Raw genomic sequence first — 18,226 nt, 5'->3', positions numbered from 1 at the left:
GTTTGCATCTCTTACTTCCAACCTGTTAGTAAGATGGATCTGTAAATCCACTCAAATTTACCCTTCTGGAAATATAGGTAGCATTGACCTTAGAACATTGCAAGACCAGTTTACCATTTTTGTGAGTTAAAGTACTTTCTGAAAACGGACTCTTTAAGTATGCTAGTCCTGATTTCATTTAGCATCTTCATACACTTCAGCCTTTAAGGGAAGTAGGAGAATGAGCTTAATGTTCCTCAAAGTAGATTGATCTACAAGTGGTTTGGGAAGTCTAAGATAACATGAACTTTGCGTAGAGGGGCTTGTTCAGCTGTATGACCTTTTCTCACCCCGGGTGATCTTATATTCTTCCCCCATTATGGAGTTGGAAGAGATGGAAAATTATCAACAACTTATGAAGTCATAGCCATAGCCCAGAAACTTCTTCCAGTGGCATTTTACTTCAGATAACTTTCCATTAACCTAAATAAAACCTCACTAAAATCTGCGGTTTTCCTCATTTACACTTGTGCCATCTGGTGTCAAGCATATGGCGATTGTTGCTTAAAAAAAGGTGTGGCATGTTGAATAAAATCAAGTAAATAGTAATAAATTACATTGTAATCTACAAGATCACTGACTGATGCCTACAATTGTTCTTGGGTTTAAGCCAGCCCATGTAATTTATAGTAGGAACACAAGAGCTTGAGCTACACCTCTCTCATTGTCTGTTGATTCATAAAGCCCACACTGAATACCAATGGGGAGCACCACTCACTGAAACTTCCCTCAATTCAAAAGACTCCTTACAATCTACCTTTTCAATTGCATCTTTTGGCCACCTTCCCCACCTCTACTCCTGGTCAGGTCTGGCTCCTCCTGATGAAATGTCTTGGGCTGCCTTCTGTGTTAGGAACTTACATCTATAGCACATCTTTAAAATGCAAGTTGTTGTCCATTCATTTCCAAAGAACTCCCAAGTCCTTCCAGATTCGTGATCCTTTCTTTGTAGGAGACCAATGGTATCTGTGGCATTCCAAAAGGACAGGAAATATTCTAAGACGAGGATTCATAAACCACCAAGCAGTGGTGCCAAATGCCAGACTCCCATATGTACTGCAAACAGGGAATGTTGGAACAGGATTTAATTTGTGCTTCTTTTCGGTTGTGAAAAATGGCCAATTGCACATCTGCTAATTAAAGAAGAACTTTCTTCATGAAAATAAAATGACATTTGGCAAAATGCTCATTTTGTTTGGTGAAGAGTCGAAACAGTCACCATTTATCTCCTGATGCATTTTTATATCGTTTATGTCATCCGATCAAGAATTTGACAAACTTTGACATGTTCCTTTACAAGCACTTTATTAGAAGGATAGGGACCCTTCAAATCACAGTTCTTTCCCACAATACATGGGAAATTTGTTTCAGGTAGGAGCATGTCTCCCACATATGGCCACTCATTGGCCGCTGCTGTTGCTTTGCTAACAACCTGAAAAACATCAAAGACCCCTTCCTTCCACCTGCTGCTGACAGCCCTACCATCTGATCACCAAACGTTAAATGTCATTGTCCTAGTGGTTTCCAGTTGTAAGCTAGCACTATCCAAGCCACAGGACTGATACAGGGTAAACAATTTCTCCAAATGTTTCACTTTTCTCTACTTCTTACTTGAAAGCATTAAATATTGATTTGTTTCCAATACACTAGATCTCACAGGCCTCCCAAATAGCATTTCTTTATGTATGAACCTGTGCATGTTGTGTATTGTAATCTAATTCAACTGTGCAGGCCATTGTCACTAAGCATGATCCTGCTCTTCACACAGATACACATATGCAGTTACTTTTCAGCAAATTCACCAGCACAGAAAAGGAATTGCACTTGGGGTCTTTGGCCCTTAATGCTTAGCACTAAACTAATTGTTGCCTTTACCAACTAGGTTGTCAGTTGAGCAATAGGGTAGACATGTTTAAGGGTCTGCTTAACCTTATGTGCAGACTCATAGTAAATTGAATGAGCTGGCACAGGTCTCTGCTGATCCATTTTAATGAAAGGGAGCTGGGCTGCTGAATTAACAATTTGGTGTTGCGTTCTGTCTGAGACTGCCCAACATTAATCAACCATGTAAGCAACTGAAAAAGATTTTCAACATCAAAGCTAAAAGTGCAGTGAGAGTAAATAGATTTATTTTAGATCAGTGTAAGCATGCTGTTAGCTAAGAGTTGCTTTGTCATACAGACCAAGGTCTCAGATTTGATGTGAGCTCAGTTAACTGAACTCAGCCAAGATGGTGGTAGGGGCACTGCAGTTGACTTCAGTGGAATATTCGCTGCAGGGCCAACTACTAATAGCTGTCCAGTGACTCTGGCTGGAAATGTGCATTTGTGAATGTTGGACAAAGATAGAGTTGGGTTTGGTTGCAATGCTCATCAATCCCTGATACTGTTGACACTCATTGTCGAGGCTTGTGTAAGTAAAGGGCGAATTATTGGAAGGTGACCTTACTCCAGCAAAAGAGAGGTGAGGATAGCAAGGGAGCAGATAAAATTGGTAGGGTAGCATTAGGTGATAGGAACAAAAACAAGAAATGTTGGAATCACTCAGCAGGTCTGGCAGCATCTTTGGAAAGAGAAGCAGAGTTAACGTTTCGGGTCAGTGACCCTTCTTCGGAAGGGTCACTGACCCGAAACGTTAACTCTGCTTCTCTTTCCACAGATGCTGCCAGACCTGCTGAGTGATTCCAGCATTTCTTGTTTTTGTTTCAGATTTCCAGCATCCGCAGTATTTTGCTTTTATTTTAGGTGATAGGAAGTTGGTACCTGAGCACTCAATTCCCCAGATGGGGAATATTCGAAGGGCAAGCCACCCAGAAGCTTTCTTACTCTAGCATTCAGCTAAAACGTAGTATTGCTAGAGCTAAGGAGCAGGAAGTCTATTTGCCTGACCACCCTTACAGCTCAGGAATGGTATCTAATTTGGAGAATAGGATGGGGGCAGTGCCCAACCCTGCTTCCACTTTATCATGCTTCCTATTAGGTAGGTACAGAAATTACTCTGCAGATTTGCAAGAAGAGAGGCTTAGTTTTTTTTAGAAAGTGTAAAATTGTCCCCAATATTTTTAGGTTGTAGAGTTCAGTCAGTATTTTGAATTGTGGTCAATACAGGAAATGTTGAGAATGGCGGTAAATGCCCTTAAAACTGAATTGGACTGTGTGCAATAAGAATGTGCTCTGTTCAGGTTTATTCTGTGTTTTTATGTCTGATAGTTTGTGATAGGAGAGTAATTCTACTCTGTTTTGATGCTTTTTTTGTTCACAATAAAACATCATCTTAAAATACTTTGGAACCCAAGTTCTTCTGCATGCAGTAGGAATGAACAATCTTTAATCCCAAGATCAGGAAATATCATGCAGTTAACAGAGATTTTCAGCCACCCCAAAGATTCACTTGCTGGGTGAGAAATGGAAAGGTTGTGAGTGCAATTTGCAGTCCTTATTGGGTTAGCTAATCTGATCTGATTGAGCTGTTAGGCTGCTACAATGCCCCTGGCTAGGGAGGGTGAGGTGGAATCAGCCAGGGTCCCTGATGGCTATCCAGTGATCTCTGCTGGAAAGTGCACGTGTTGAGTGAGAACAGGATTGGATTTGGCTTGATGCTTCCTTGTTCAAAAAGCCTGCAAAGATTCATGGTTCATACTCAAATTTGAAGCATTGCAATTTGGATGGTGTGAACAACGACTGTCATCTGTGGATGATACCCCAGGATGAATCAGCTCCTTTTGGAGAGAAGGGAAACACTTGGAGTGATTCCTACAGGGCCCACAGCACAACATGGTAAATGGGAGGTACTGCTGGCATTCCAATAGCAACAAGGATTTCAGTTGTTTTGTGGACATGCCACACACAGCAGTGTGATTGTGATGCTTTCAAAGCAGGACACACAGCAGTCAAATATGTGGTTATTGCAGAGAATAAGCCCTTTCCTACCCTCCATATCGTGTGAGGTTAATGTCATTCAGCACCTCTTCACTGTGATTGTTGCTTGGACATTAATCTGTGATGCTACTCAAGTTGAAAGGAGTTTTAAAGGCAGAGAATCCTGCCTGCTCCATCATACAGAAAAACAGAAGTCATTTGAGTAATAAAAGATGTACAACAATACAGCATCTGTTGGTGTTAGGCAGTTCAACAAAAGGATGAGACCTTGGATTAGTTAAATTAATCAGTATGATTTAAATTACAAACCTGGTGTACTCCTGGTCTATCCATTTCATTGCAAACCTCAGCTATAGCCACTTACATTGGAAACCTCGTGTATGCCCACTTACATAGCAAACCTCAGGTATACACTCTTAGATTGGAAACTTCTGGTACACTCACTTACATTGCAATCCCCAGGTATACTTATTACCATTACAAACCCAGAGTATACCCACTTATATTGCTAAACTTTGATATACTTGCTTAACATTTCTCTCATCACTTGTGGAAGTGTCACAGTTGTGAAACCTGATGTAGAAGAGTAACATAGGAATATAGGAATAGGGGTAGGCTATTCAGCTCTTCGAGCCTGCTCCACCATTCAAGTACATCATGGCTGATCATCTACCCAATGACACTTTCCCGCACTATCCCCATATCCCTTGATGTCATTAGTATCCATAAATCTATTGATCTCAGTCTTGAACATGCTCAATGATTGAGCTTCCACAGCCTTCTGGGGTAGAGAATTCCAAAGATTCACCACCCTCTGAGTGAAGAAATTCCTCCTCATCTCCTTCTTAAATGGCCTACCCCTTATCCTGAGACTAGGTATAGGAAAACTTAGTAAACTTGCATGTTCCTAGTGCAGAGCAGCACCCATTGGGAGAGCACTTTAGAAAATTGTACATGTGTGCAGTTCATGATTCTCTACCATTAAAATTGACAGATGGAAAATTTTGGGCTGTGTGCATGCGGTTTCATGATGCATGCTCCAGGTAGACAAGGTTCCCTGCCAAGAGAAGGTGGAAAATTTACCCTTAAATGGACACTGGGCATTCAACTATTTTACTTAGAAAATGATGTTTCACTACAGGCTGGACACTTAGGGTTGAGTTTTGTGCTCTGTCTAAGGCGCGTTCGGTGGCGTGGGGGCACGGGGAATTGCCATGGAGTCATCCGCCCCGAAACCCGGTACCATGCCACAGTGTCCCGATTAAATCAGAGGCGGGGAAGTACCCTGGTGATATTGACACCCCAATGCGACGGTAATGTTAGCATAAATTAGAATGTAATTATTTCTGATTCTATGAATGGTCCGTAACTTTGAGGGTGACGTGCATCAATCATGTGCCTTCATACTCGCGACCCTGACAGCACCAAGGCAAGAGGCCTTGGTGCCATGAAAGGGAAGGTAATCCGACCATAGCAGTGTAGGGGAAGTTGGGGGTACTGCAGCCATTGCCGTTAGGCTGAGTGTCCAAGGGGGTTCTGTTTTCCGGGGGTGCTCTGCAAGGGGATTACGTTTATGGGGGGTGCTCTGCAAGGGGGATGTGTTTACTGGGGCTGGTGGGGGTGCACTGCAAAGGGAATATGTATATTTGGGGGTGCTCTGCAAGAGGAGGATGTGTTTACCGGGAGTGCTCTGCAAAGGGGATGTGTTTAACGAGGTGGGGTGTGCTCTGCAAGGTGGCTCTTGTGTATCGGAGTGCTCTGCAAGCTTAGAGACTGTGTGTGCCGGGGGCCATTAGAGGGTATCATAAATGATGTTGCAATGTGTGTGATGTTTCACACAGCTGGAAAAGATGGTAGCCCAACATTAACCTTTCCTCTTGAGGCACATCAGGCATCCAGGCGAGCAAAGATTGACAAACATATTTGGCTGGACGTGCTCATCTCTGAATCGGAAGGGAACGAAGGCCCCAGGGCATCTGCGATGGGTCTCATACACCCTGTATTTCTGGATCCCCTTGGTATGTTGAGGCGCCTCCAACAGAGGTGAGCCCAAGAGGCAGCTGTGCCAGATCCTAAGGCTCGAAGACATGAACATCAGCAGCCGGCAAGGCCAAGAAGGGTCTGGTTACACCAGAGAGTCCACAAGACTCACATCACCTCCCTCCAGATTATCGAGCAACACTCAGCGAAGAGTACGGCTCTCCAGGGAGGTCGTCACAGGCCTTCTGCAGGATGATTTGCAACCAATAGGAGTTTATGGCAACCTATGCCTGTGGCCCTAAAGATAACTGTGGTGCTCAACCTCTACGCATTGGGATCTTTCCAGGGACCTGCCAGGGACATATGTTGGGTCTCCCAGGCCATTGCATCAAGGAGGAGACCGACGCCCTGTTCAAGAGGGCTGGTGACAATATGCACTACAGGACTGACCTTGACAGTCAGGCTGAGAGAGCCATCAGATTTGGGGTGATGACTGGATTCCCACAAGTTGACGTATGTGGCCATCAAGGCTCCCAAGGACCATCCAGTTGCCTTCATTAACCGGAAGGGCTTCCGTTCAATCAATGTTCAATTGGTCTGTGATCACCAAATGCTTTTCCTGCAGGTGTGTGCCTGCTTCCCGGGAAGCAGCCACAACGCCTACGTACTTCGACAATCCCAGGTGCCTCAGCTTTTCACTCTCCCTGCTCATCTTCAGGGATGGATTCTCAGGGACAAAGTCTACCCATTGAAGACATGGCTTCTGATGCCTGTGAGGAACCCTCACAATGCTGTGGAGGAGAGCTACCATGCTTACCATGGATCCACCTGAGCGACCATCAAGCAAGGCTGCTGAAGATGAGGTTCTGCTGCCTTGATCGATCTGGTGGAACCCTGCAGTATGCCACAGCAAGGGTCTCATGTATCATGGTGGTCTGCTGCGCTCTGCATAATCTAGCACTTCGGGGGGGAGGTCTTACATGCGAAAAACATGCGTGAGTGACAAACTTCCTCCCATGAAGAGGACGCAGAGGAGAGACAGGGCCAAGCAACTATGAAAGAAGACATTAAGACGATGGAGGCCAGACATGGTGAACAATGCACAAAGGAGGCAAGAGACAACCTCATAATGACCGCTTTCAGCCAGCCTTATGTCCACTCAATAGTGCAATAAAGACCGACCTTCATGCATATAGTCTGCAGCCTCCTTTCCATCTGTGTTACCTGAATGCCGACCAGCTGCATTGTGCGCTAGTGCCCATGGGAGAGCAGATGTTGATTATTTCTTCACTCTCATTGCCATGATAATGAGGCTCATGGTCAATGTGGCATTGCTCTGAGGGGTATGTTGGAATTCAGAGGGTCACAATTAAGGCATAGTGGAAGCTGGTTTCCACACAATGAAGGCTAATGATTGGCACAAAAAGTGTTTCATTAAATTTTGCATAACATAGTTGATTCACCCGTGAATACCCATGGCTAGCTTATTTTTTTTTATCCACTTACAGGTGCATCTTACTCAGTGTGAACCCTGTACTAGCAGCTGGGCTGGAGGCAGGCTGCTGCACAGGCTGACCCTTGGCCTGAGATTACTTTGGCGGGCATCCTCTGGCTACCTGAGACCTGCAGGGCCCCGGTTGTCTGAGGGTCTCGTGCACTGGTGCAGGACTCTCCTCAGGCATCGCGCCTCCTGGGCTCACTGGCGGTGGGGCTGAGGAGCTGGTGTCCACACTCGAAATGCCTTGAGGGAAGACCCTAGATGTGGAGCACAATCTCTCACAGCATTTATTGCCCATCCCTAATTGCCCTTGAGAAGGTGGTGGCGAGCTGCCTTCTAGAACTGCTGCAGTCCATGTGGGGTAGGTACACCCTCAGTGCTGTTAGAAAGGGAGTTCCAGGATTTTGACCCAGCAACAGTGAAGGAACGGTGATATAGTTCCAATTCAGGATGGTGTGTGGCTTGGAGGGGAACTTGCAGTTGGTGGTGTTCCCATGCATTTGCTGCCCTTGTCCTTCTAGGTGGTAGAGGTCGTGGGTTTGGAAGGTGCTGTCTAAGGAGCTTTGGTGCATTGCTGCAGTGCATCTTGTAGATGGTACACAGTACTGCCACTGTGCGTTGGTGGTGCAGGGAGTGAATGTGGATGGGGTGCTGATCAAATGGGCTGCTTTGTCCTGGATGGTGTCGAGCTTCTTGAGTGTTGTTGGAGCTGCACTCATCCAGGCAAGTGGAGAATATTACATCACACTCCTGACTTGTGCCTTGTAGATGGTGGACAGGCATTGGGGAGTCAGGAGGTGAGTTACTCACTGCAGAATTCCCAGCCTCTGACCTGCTTTTGTAGCCACAGTATTTATGTGGCTACTCCAGTTCAGATTCTGGTCAATGGTAACCCCCAGAATGTTGATAGTGGAGGATTCAGTCATCGTAATGTCAAGGGGAAATTGTTAGATTCTCTCTTGTTGGAGATGGTCATTGCCTGGCACTTGTGTGGCGCGAATGTTACTTGCCACTTATCAGCCCAAGCCTGGATATTGTCCAGGTCTTGCTGCATTTCTACATGGACTGCTTCAGTATCTGAGGAGTCACGAATGGTGCTGAACATTGTGCAATCGTCAGAACATCCCCACTTCTGACCTTATGATTGAAGGAAGGTCATTGATGAAGCAGCTGAAGATGGTTGGGCCTAGGACACTACCCTGAGGAACTCCTGCAGTGATGTCCTGGAGCTGAGATGATTGACCTCCAACAACCGCAACATCTTCCTTTGCACTAGGTATGACTCCAACCAGCAGAGAGTTTTCCGCCGATTCCCATTGACTCCAGTTTTGCTAGGGCTCCTTGAAGGCATACTGGGTCAAATGTTGCCTTTATGTCGAGGGCAGTCACTCTCACCTCACTTCTTGAGTTCAGCTCTTGAACCAAGGCTGTAATGAGGTCAGGAGCTGTGTGGCACTGTCAGAACCCAAACTGAGCGTCACTGAGCAGGTTATTGCGAAGCCAGTGCTGCTTGATAGCACTGTTGATGACACCTTCCATCACTTTACTGATGATTGAGGGTGGACTGATGGGGCGGTATTTGGCCGGGTTGAACTTGACCTGCATGTCCATTTTGTGTATGGGACATACCTGGGCAATTTTCCACATTGCTGGGTAGATGCCAGTGTTATAGCTGTACTGGAGCAGCTTGGCTAGGAGCACAGGTCTTTAGTTTTATTGCCGGAATGTTGTCAGGGTCCATAGCCTTGGCAGGATCCAGTGCCTTCAATCGTATCTTGATATCACACAGAGTGAATTGAATTGGCTGAAGACTGGCAACTGTAATGCTGGGGAATTGAGGAGGAGGCCAAGATGGATCATCCACTCGGCACTTCTGACTGAAGATTGTTGGAAATGCTTCAGACTTATATTTTGCTGGGCTCCCCTTCATTGCTGGGCTCCCCTTCATTGAAGATGAGGATATTTGTGCAGCCGCCTCCTCCAGTTAATTGTTTAGTTGTCCACCACTGTTCATGACTGGATGTGGCAGGACTGCAGAGCTTATATCTGATCTGTTGGTTCTGGGATCGCTTAGCTCTGTCTATCGCATGCTGCTTATGCAGTTTGGCATGCAAGTAGTCCTGGGTTGTAACTTCGCCAGGTTGACACCTCATTTTGAGGTATGCCTGGTGCTGCTCCTGGCATGCCCTCCTACACTCTTCATTGAACCAAGGTTGGTACCCCGGCTTGATGGTAATGGTAGAGTGGGGGAAAGGCCGGGCCATGAGATTACAGATTGTGGTTGAGTACAATTCTGCAGATGCTGATGGCCCAGAGCGCCTCATGGATGCCCAGTTTTGCATTGCTAGATCTGTTTGAAATCTCTCCCATTTAGCACAGTGGTAGTGCCACACAACACGATGGAGGGTATCCTCAATGTGAAGACGGGACGTTGTCTCCACAAGGACTGTGTGGTGGTCATTCCTACCAATACTGTCATGGACAGATGCATCTGTGGCAGGCAGATTGGTGAGGACGAGGTCAAGTATATTTTTCCTCTTGATTTGTCCTGATTTTGAAGGCCAATTTGGTCTCATCTTTGGAACAGCATTCCCAATTTTTTATATGTTCTTCCAACATTGCAACTTTCGATCTGCAGCTTCAGGAGTTGGAGACTAAAGGAAGCATGTCAAATGTTAAATATGTTTTTTTTTTACACATGCTGGAAAGAAACTGACAGTATATTTTAATTGGACATTTTAGAGTTTAAGCTATTTAACATAATACAATTGTTAGGAAGTATGAAGAACGCAAATGAAGTGAATATCAGATTGAAATTCCCTCAATTTGTATTTGTGAAACCACAATAATGTATTGAAAGGAGATATTAGGAGGGTGTTGCCTAAAGCTTGATCAAGGAGGTAAATTTTAAGAAAAATCTCAAAAGGTACCTGGACATGCACCTGAAGTGCTCTAACCTGCAAGGCTACGGACCAGGTGCTGGAAGGTGGGATTAGATTGGGTGGCTAGTTTTTTTTTAGTCGGCGCAGATGCAATGAGCTGAAACCTTTCTGTGCCGTAACTTTTCTATGGTTCTATGAGGAAGGTAGGTGCAGTGGCAATGGGATTAGGCAGAGAATTCCAGACCATGAAGCCTAGGTGGCTAAAGGCATGGTTGCCAATTGTAGTAAGTGGTCTTTATGATGGAGAGTACTTTTTTCCCCAAAATATACTTTATTCATAAAAATCTGTAAAAAATACATTACAAAACAGTTCAAAACAGCACCAAGTTGACAATACAAAAAATGCAAAGGAGATCAGTTTCCTTCAGTACAGGAGTGAGTTGCCTCACAACCCTTCCATTTCATTTTACATGTCATGTACATTTTGCAACAAACCCATATTTTCTGGATACAACCCAAGGGGTTTCCCATGGATCCAGCCCCTCAGTTCAGTTTGGTGGGGGGAACCTTACACAGTTGTGCCATTGAGCCTTTGCCACGGCTGCCCCAAGCTTTAGTGCGTCCCTCAGCACATAGTACTGGACCTTGGAAAGTGCCAGTCTGCAACACTCGGTCGTGGACAACTCTTTGCGCTGGAAGACCAGCAAGTTTCGGGCAGACCAAAGAGCGTCTTTCACTGAATTGATAGTCCTCCAGCAGCAGTTGATGTTTATCTCGGTGTGCGTCCCTGGGAACAGCCCGTAGAGCACAGACCCCTGTGTTACAGAGCTGCTTGGGATGAACCTCAACAAAAACCACTGCATCTCTTTCCACATCTGCTTTGCAAAGACACATTCCAGAGGAGGTGGGCAACAGTCTCTTGTCCACCACAGCCACCTCGAGGGCAGCATGTGGAAGGGGCGAGACTCCGGATGTGCAGGAAGGATCTGACAGGGAGGACCCTTCTCACCACCAGCCAAGCTACATCTTGGTGCTTGTTTGAAAGTTCTGGTGATGAGGCATTCTGCCAATTGACTTTGGCAGTCTGCTCAGGGAACCATCTCGTTTTCCCGTAGGGCCTTGAGCACATTCCGTGCAGACCACTGTCTGTTGGATTGGTGGTCAAAGGTGTTTTTCTACACAAACTTTCCCACGAAGGATAAGTGGTACGGCACGGTCCAACTGGATGGAGCGTTCCGTGGCAATGTGACCAGGCCCATCCTTCGCAACACTGGGGTCAGATAAAACCTCAGCAGGTAGCGACACTTGGTGTTTGCGTACTGGGGCTCTATGCACAGCTTGATGCAGCCGCACACGAAGGTGGTCATCAGGATGAGGGCGACGTTGGTTACATTTTTCCTGCCCTTATCCAGAGGTTTGAACATCGTGTCCCTCTGGACCCGGTCCATTTTGGATCCCCAGATGAAGCAGAAACTGGCTCTGGTGACGCCACGGCGCAGGACTTGGGTATGGGCCAGACCTGCGCCACGTAGAGCAACAAGGTGAGTGCCTTGCACCTGATGACCAGGTTCTTACCCACAATGGAGAGAGATTGCTGCTCCCACATGCTCAGTTTATGATGGAACCTGGCTACTCGCTCCCTCCAGGTTTTGGTGCATGCCCCGGCCCTTCCGAACCATATCCCCAGCACCTTCAAGTAGTCTGACCTGACGGTGAAGGGGACAAAGGATCGGTCAGCCCAGTTCCCAAAGAACATGGCCTCGCTCTTGCCGTGGTTAACTTTGGCTCCCGAGGCCAGTTCAAACTGGTCGCAGATGCTCATCAGTCTGCGAACGGACAGCGGATCTGAGCAGAAGATGGCGATGTCGTCCAGGTACAGGGAGGTTTTAACCTGAGTGCCTCCGCTGCCTGGGATTGTCACCCCTCTTATGCCTGCATCCTTCCTAATAGACTCAGCAAAGGGTTCAATACAGCAAACAAACAAGACAGGGGAGAGAGGACAGCCTTGTCTGACTCCAGATTGGATCGGGAAACTTTCTGATTCCCACCCATTGATTGAGACTGCGCTACTGATGTTTGTGCAGAGCAGTTTGATCCAATTGCAGATTCCCTCCCCAAACCCCATTTTGGAGAGCACGTCCATCATGTAGGTGTCCAATATCCTGTCAAAAGCCTTCTCCTGGTCCAAGCTGATGAAGCAGGTGTCCACCCTCCTGTCCCATACATAGGCGATCATATCCCTGAGTAGCGCGAGACTATCAGAGATCTTCCTGCCGGGTACAGTACAGGTCTGGTCAGGGTGAATCACCAACTCCAGAGCAAACTTGACTCGACTGGCTATGACTTTGGATAGAATCTTGTAGTCAACATTAAACAGTGAGATGGGCCGCCAATTTCTGATTTCTGCCCTCTCCCTCTTCCGCTTGTAGATGAGGGTGATGATTCCTTTCCTCATGGATTCTGACATGCTTCTGGCCAGAAGCATACTCTCATACACTTCCAGCCGGTCTGGGCTGACCCAGTCCCACAGGGCCTAATACAACTCAACGTGTAAGCCGTCGCTTCTGAGAGTTTTACTTGTCTCGAAGGACCCGACAGTCTTTGTCAGCTCGTCCAGAGTTAGCGGCTTGTCCAGTCTCTCCCTCATGCTGTCATCTAAGACCTCTGTGACAGATGACAGGAAGGACTGGGAGGCTGTGCTGTCTGTGGGCTTCATGTCGTACAGCCCAGCATAAAAGGATTTGCTGATCCTGAGTATGTCGGACTGCGAAGAGGTTACTGAGCCATCCTCTTCCTTCAGGCTGCTGATCACAGAGCTCTCTCTGTGTACCTTTTGGAAGAAGTAACGCGAGCACGTCTCATCCTGCTCAATGGAGCAGATTCTGGACCGGAAGATGATCTTGGAGGCCTCCTTGGCAAAGAGCGAGGCCTGCTGGCTCTTCACCTCATGGAGGTCCTCCTTGACCTCGACCCCCATCAACTGCAGCCGGAGCAGATTTTGCATTCTTTTCTGGAGTCAGGACATTTTCCTCTGTCTGATGGAGAGTACATGAGGTCAGAAGCTGACCTCAGGATTGAATGGAACTTTATAAACAGTCTATTTCAGCCTATGACAGTGGCCAGGGAGGAATATAGTTCTGGTGGCTAGGATATGAAGTTTATGACGGGGGTTGAAGAGAATAGTTATTTACATGACAGATCACTTTTACATTGGAAAACCTCAGTATACACATTTACATTGCAAATAACTGGAATACCCATTTTCATTGGAAACCCTTGATATCTTCATTTGCATTGCAGACATGTACATTGCAAATCATTGGTATACCTATTTAGCCAAATATGGCTACTTATATTGCAAACCTGTGATATATGCACTTAACATTGATGTGATCATGCTGGAGATGTTGCAGTTGTGAAACCCAATACATTGCCAGTAAAATCATTAATTTTGAACAGTGGAGTCCTGGTGTGCTGATATGCTCCAGAGATGTGCACATCTGCCTCTGCTTTACAGAATACTTTCTGGCCATGCTATCAATTAACAGGATAACATCGCCCATGTTGCAGAACTGTCAAATTTATATAGTTTGCTGGAGAACCTTACTACAAAACCCCAGATCATGTGCCACCCACTGACTGCTGGATAAAAGTTTGCAGCTTGATAGATACTATATTTGCCGTGACATAAATTGTGATCCAGCAGCTTCAATATTTATTGTTTAATATTCAAAGTACATGATAAAACCTCTAAACATCAAGCTACAATATCATCCATTCTGCTGTTGTGCACTCCTCTGTAATTGAGCACAGCTAAGTGGCTTTCACAGAATATTTCACCTTTACAACGGGGGTGACTCCTTTTAAATAACTTAATGTACTCTGAGTGGCATTTAAATTGCTTTCACTTGCTGTTTTATGAGGTGTTGCGGGAACAGCAGGAGAAACCAGCTATGTTGAGGGTGGTCTATCACAGATGTGGTTTGGTCTGATTTGATTGGTCACAGCATTTGCTTTCAGCACAGCCCAATTAGAGATTCCAGGAAAGCAACCACAGCAACTTTAGCTTGTTGAAAAAAGATGGGTTATAACATCTTATTTCAGCTGATATTCCACCCGCCAGAGAACACAGTAGCAAGGAATGCTTTGTTAGTCATGAATCTGGGGTTGAGTGTTTTTAATCTACAGCATGCAACAGGGAACATGAACAAAAGTTTTTAATATTTAAATCTCCAGAGAAAATGAGAGTTATTATTTGAGAACACCTTGCAACTATTATTTTGAATTATAAACTTGTATGGTGTCAAGCTGGTGGTGGTTAATCCAGACGCTTGTTTAAAAAAAAAAATCATTATTCATTTGGCAAGCATATTTGTACTGTTCTTTAAATATTTTAAATGAGGTTTAACCATTTGACATTGTCTCCTTTTATATGTGCATGATATGCTTCTGTTTTGAACTCTCCTTTAGAGCACCACAGGGAGAATGCTGCAGATGATGGGAGCACTCAATGTGTAGACAGTACCCGTCATGATGTGTTGAAAGAGCATCTAGCACTTGTGGAGCAGAACCATCAGGTAACATCAGAGGCTGCAGTGAAGCATAAAAAGAACACCCTCCCCCCACACCCCCCTGATCCATGGCTTCACAAAGGAATATAAAATATGTAACTTCCATGTATATGACCTTTTTATTATGTATTTGTTACTATGGACACAAATCTGATGCTTCTGTCGGTCACTAATTGTTACAGAAAGGGTGTTATCCAACATGCTTTCTTAAAGGCATGAATACATTTACATGACATAATTTAGACTTGTGTCATTTATCACATTCATTGACAAGGGCATGGTTTGGGTTTTGCTTAGGAACAAAAGATCAAGCTTTATAGTGTAGGACACCATGAATAGGAGAGAAGGGCTGGAGTTAAGAAATAGTGGTTAGGTGAAACCAAGCTTGAGTTTTAAGTGCCTGTATATATTGGAGGAAGACTGAGAGAGGTATGAAGTTTCACAGTTTTGAGATCTTGGAAAAGAATCAGTCAAAAATCAGAGATAGTGTGATCTCTTGATTTCAGCACAGATGAGGTGGAAGTAACTAGTAGAGTTGATGAGGGGGAGCCAGTGGATGTGGTTTATTTGGACTTTCAGAAGGCTTTCGACAAAGTCCCACATAAGAGATTAGCATGTAAAATTAAAGCGCATGGGATTGGGGATAGTGTATTGCGATGGATAGAAAATTAGTTGGTGAACAGGAAACAAAGAGTAGGGATAAATGGCTCTTTTTCCGAATGGCAGGCAGTGACTCGTGGGGTACTGCAGGGTTCGGTGCTAGAACCCCAGCTATTCACAATATATATTAATGATTTAGATGAGGGAACTAAATGTAATATCTCCAAATTTGCAGATGACACAAAACTGGGTAGGAGGGTGAGTTGTGAGGAGGATGCAGAGAGGCTTCAGGGTGATTTGGACAAGTTGAGTGAGTGGGCTAATGCATGGCAGATGCAGTATAATGTGGATAAATGTGAGGTTATCCACTTTGGTAGCAAAAACAGGAAGGCAGATTATTATCTGAACAGCTATAAACTGAGAGAGGGGAATATGCAGCGAGACCTGGCCGTTCTCGTACACCAATCACTGAAGTAAGCATGCAGGTGCAGCAGGCAGTAAAAAAGGCAAATGGTATGTTGGCCTTCATAGCGAAAGGATTCGAGTACAGAAGCAGAGCTGTTTTGCTGCAATTATACAGGGCCTTGGTGAGGCCACACCTGGAATATTGTGTGCAGTTTCGGTCTCCTTATCTGAGGAAGGATGTTCTTGCTATCGAGGGAGTGCAGCGAAGGTTTACCAGACTGATTCCTGGGATGGCGGGACTGACGTATGAGGAGAGATTGAGTCAGTTAGGATTATATTCACTGGAGTTCAGAAGAGTAAGGGGCGATCTCATAGAAACCTATAAAATTCTAACAGGACTTGACAGGGTAGATGCAGGAAGGATGTTCCCGATGGTGGGGGAGTCCAGAACCAGGGGTCATAGTCTAAGGATACGGGGTAAACCTTTCAGGACTGAGATGAGGAGAAATTTCTTCACCCAGAGAGTGGTGAACCTGTGGAATTCGCTACCACAGAAAGCAGTTGAGGCCAAAACATTGTATGTTTTCAAAGAGGAGTTAGATATAACTCTTGGGTCTAAAGGGATCAAAGGGTATGGGGCGAAAGCAGGAACAGGCTGCTGAGTTGGATGATCAGCCATGATCATAATGAATGGCGGAGCAGGCTCGAATGGCCTACTCCTGCTCCTATTTTCTATGTTTCTATGTAAGAGCCTGTAGTAGGGAATATCTGTAGCTTAGGGGAAGAAGATTGAGAAGTGCACTGAAACAGATTATACAATGAGAAGGAAACACTGTAAATGCTTGAGGTCTGAGTTAAAGAAATAGAAAATGCTGGGCAGTCATTACCTATAAAGGGAAAACAATGGTTCTATTTCAGGTGTGCGCCCTTCATCAGAACTGAATACTGCTTTTAGGTAAAGTTAGAAAAGTAGAGAGGAAAAAGTGAAAGAGGGAAAATTAACAGATACACCAATCCACAGAGAGAGTTAATGGTCAACACGGAAATAATGAGAAACAGCAGTGACACAGTTCCCCCTTTCATTTGGGGGCTTTGCAGGTCTTCTGCTGAAGTTATGATTGGAGACGAGTGGAACCATGTAAAATTTTGGGATACTATTGTTTTTGCTTAGGTTTATCATAAAGGATAATGTGTTCTGTGAGTGAGCCACAAAGAAACATGGCTTACAAAAGTATAATAATAGAATGTATTTTAGCTCCAAGATTTTGCTCCAACTTTGAGTGGTTTCTGGTGGAAAGTTAATTTTTTCAGGGAGGGAAAGGACATCACCACTGGATGGCGCTGTGTACAGCAGGTCACTGATGAAGGAAGCTGAACTAAAGGATAATGAATCGAAATTCCACATCTTATTCAGGACCTTACTGTGTAGAAACAAATGTCATTTTATGTCTTACATTGTTCAATTTTACTGATTTTTCTTTTAAATATAAGCATTTAAAAACAATGAAAGTATTTTTTAAATTTTATCCTCAGTGGTACAGTAATTTTGACAGTACAGCACCTGAATTTTTTGAAAATGTATTTTCTCTTTTCTCCTTTGTATGCCTTCCCACCTTCTTTCCTGAAGAACATTGACTCCCCACTGGAGCAGATCTCCCTCATTGCCTTCTGGTATCTCACCAACATGCCCATTCTTCATGTGTTGGCCTTTACCATGAGGGGATCACAGCCAAACCCAATGCTGTTATCACACAATGTTCAAAAATGTGCAGTTTCTGAAGGGATCACTGAATAGTGATCAGGAACTCAAACCTTAGTTTTTTTTTCTTCTGTAAGTAAGGGGAGATGTAACATTCTCACAGCTCACACTGAGGTCAGTCAGCACAGCTTGACTGGACATCAAATTTCAGACCGGTGATTAAAGTGGGGCAGAAAGTATATGTATTAAGTACCAACTCTTAAAGGATCGTATCTGTGTTAGCTTCTAGGATCCTTTTATTTTCTTTTTATTTGTGATTAATAATTTCTTAAATTGCGAATCAAAATTTTGGTCTTTCCAGAAAGCCTCAACTGATTCTGGACTTAAAAGTTGGCTTGGGGAAATGGAGAATAGCACCCTGTCTGACATTACATTGGCTGAGAGTGCAGAGAGCCTGGATGAGCTCCAGAAGATTAAACTTGAAATGCACGGATTGATGAAGCAGAAGAAACTGGTTGAAGAAGAATTGATAGAGCTGAAGGCAAAGATTGAGGCATCTAGATACACCTCGGTGGGTCAGATGAGGTAACGGACATGTTGCTTGTTTTATTTATTTAATTCAGGAGCCCTAATTTTACATTCAAGCCTGTGCTGGTTAACATTTATACAGATTG

General features: G+C 44.8%; 1 protein-coding gene across 13 annotated transcripts in view; it reads left to right on the top strand.

The window, feature by feature from the left end:
• Window positions 1-18,226, top strand: part of pde4dip (phosphodiesterase 4D interacting protein) — a 536,621-nt gene that overhangs the window by 392,183 nt on the left and 126,212 nt on the right. For all 13 annotated transcript variants that reach the window (XM_068037361.1, XM_068037360.1, XM_068037363.1 and 10 more), the window contains 2 exons: window positions 14,748-14,854; window positions 17,914-18,137. In XM_068037361.1, coding sequence (XP_067893462.1) covers window positions 14,748-14,854; window positions 17,914-18,137 — 331 coding nt within the window. The remainder of the gene's footprint in view (window positions 1-14,747; window positions 14,855-17,913; window positions 18,138-18,226) is intronic.

Source organism: Heterodontus francisci, chromosome 8 (genome assembly GCF_036365525.1).
Source record: "Heterodontus francisci isolate sHetFra1 chromosome 8, sHetFra1.hap1, whole genome shotgun sequence".
Lineage (NCBI taxonomy): Eukaryota > Metazoa > Chordata > Chondrichthyes > Heterodontiformes > Heterodontidae > Heterodontus > Heterodontus francisci.
The sequence above is the reverse complement of the archived record's forward strand: the minus strand, read 5'-3'. Positions and strand labels throughout refer to the sequence as shown.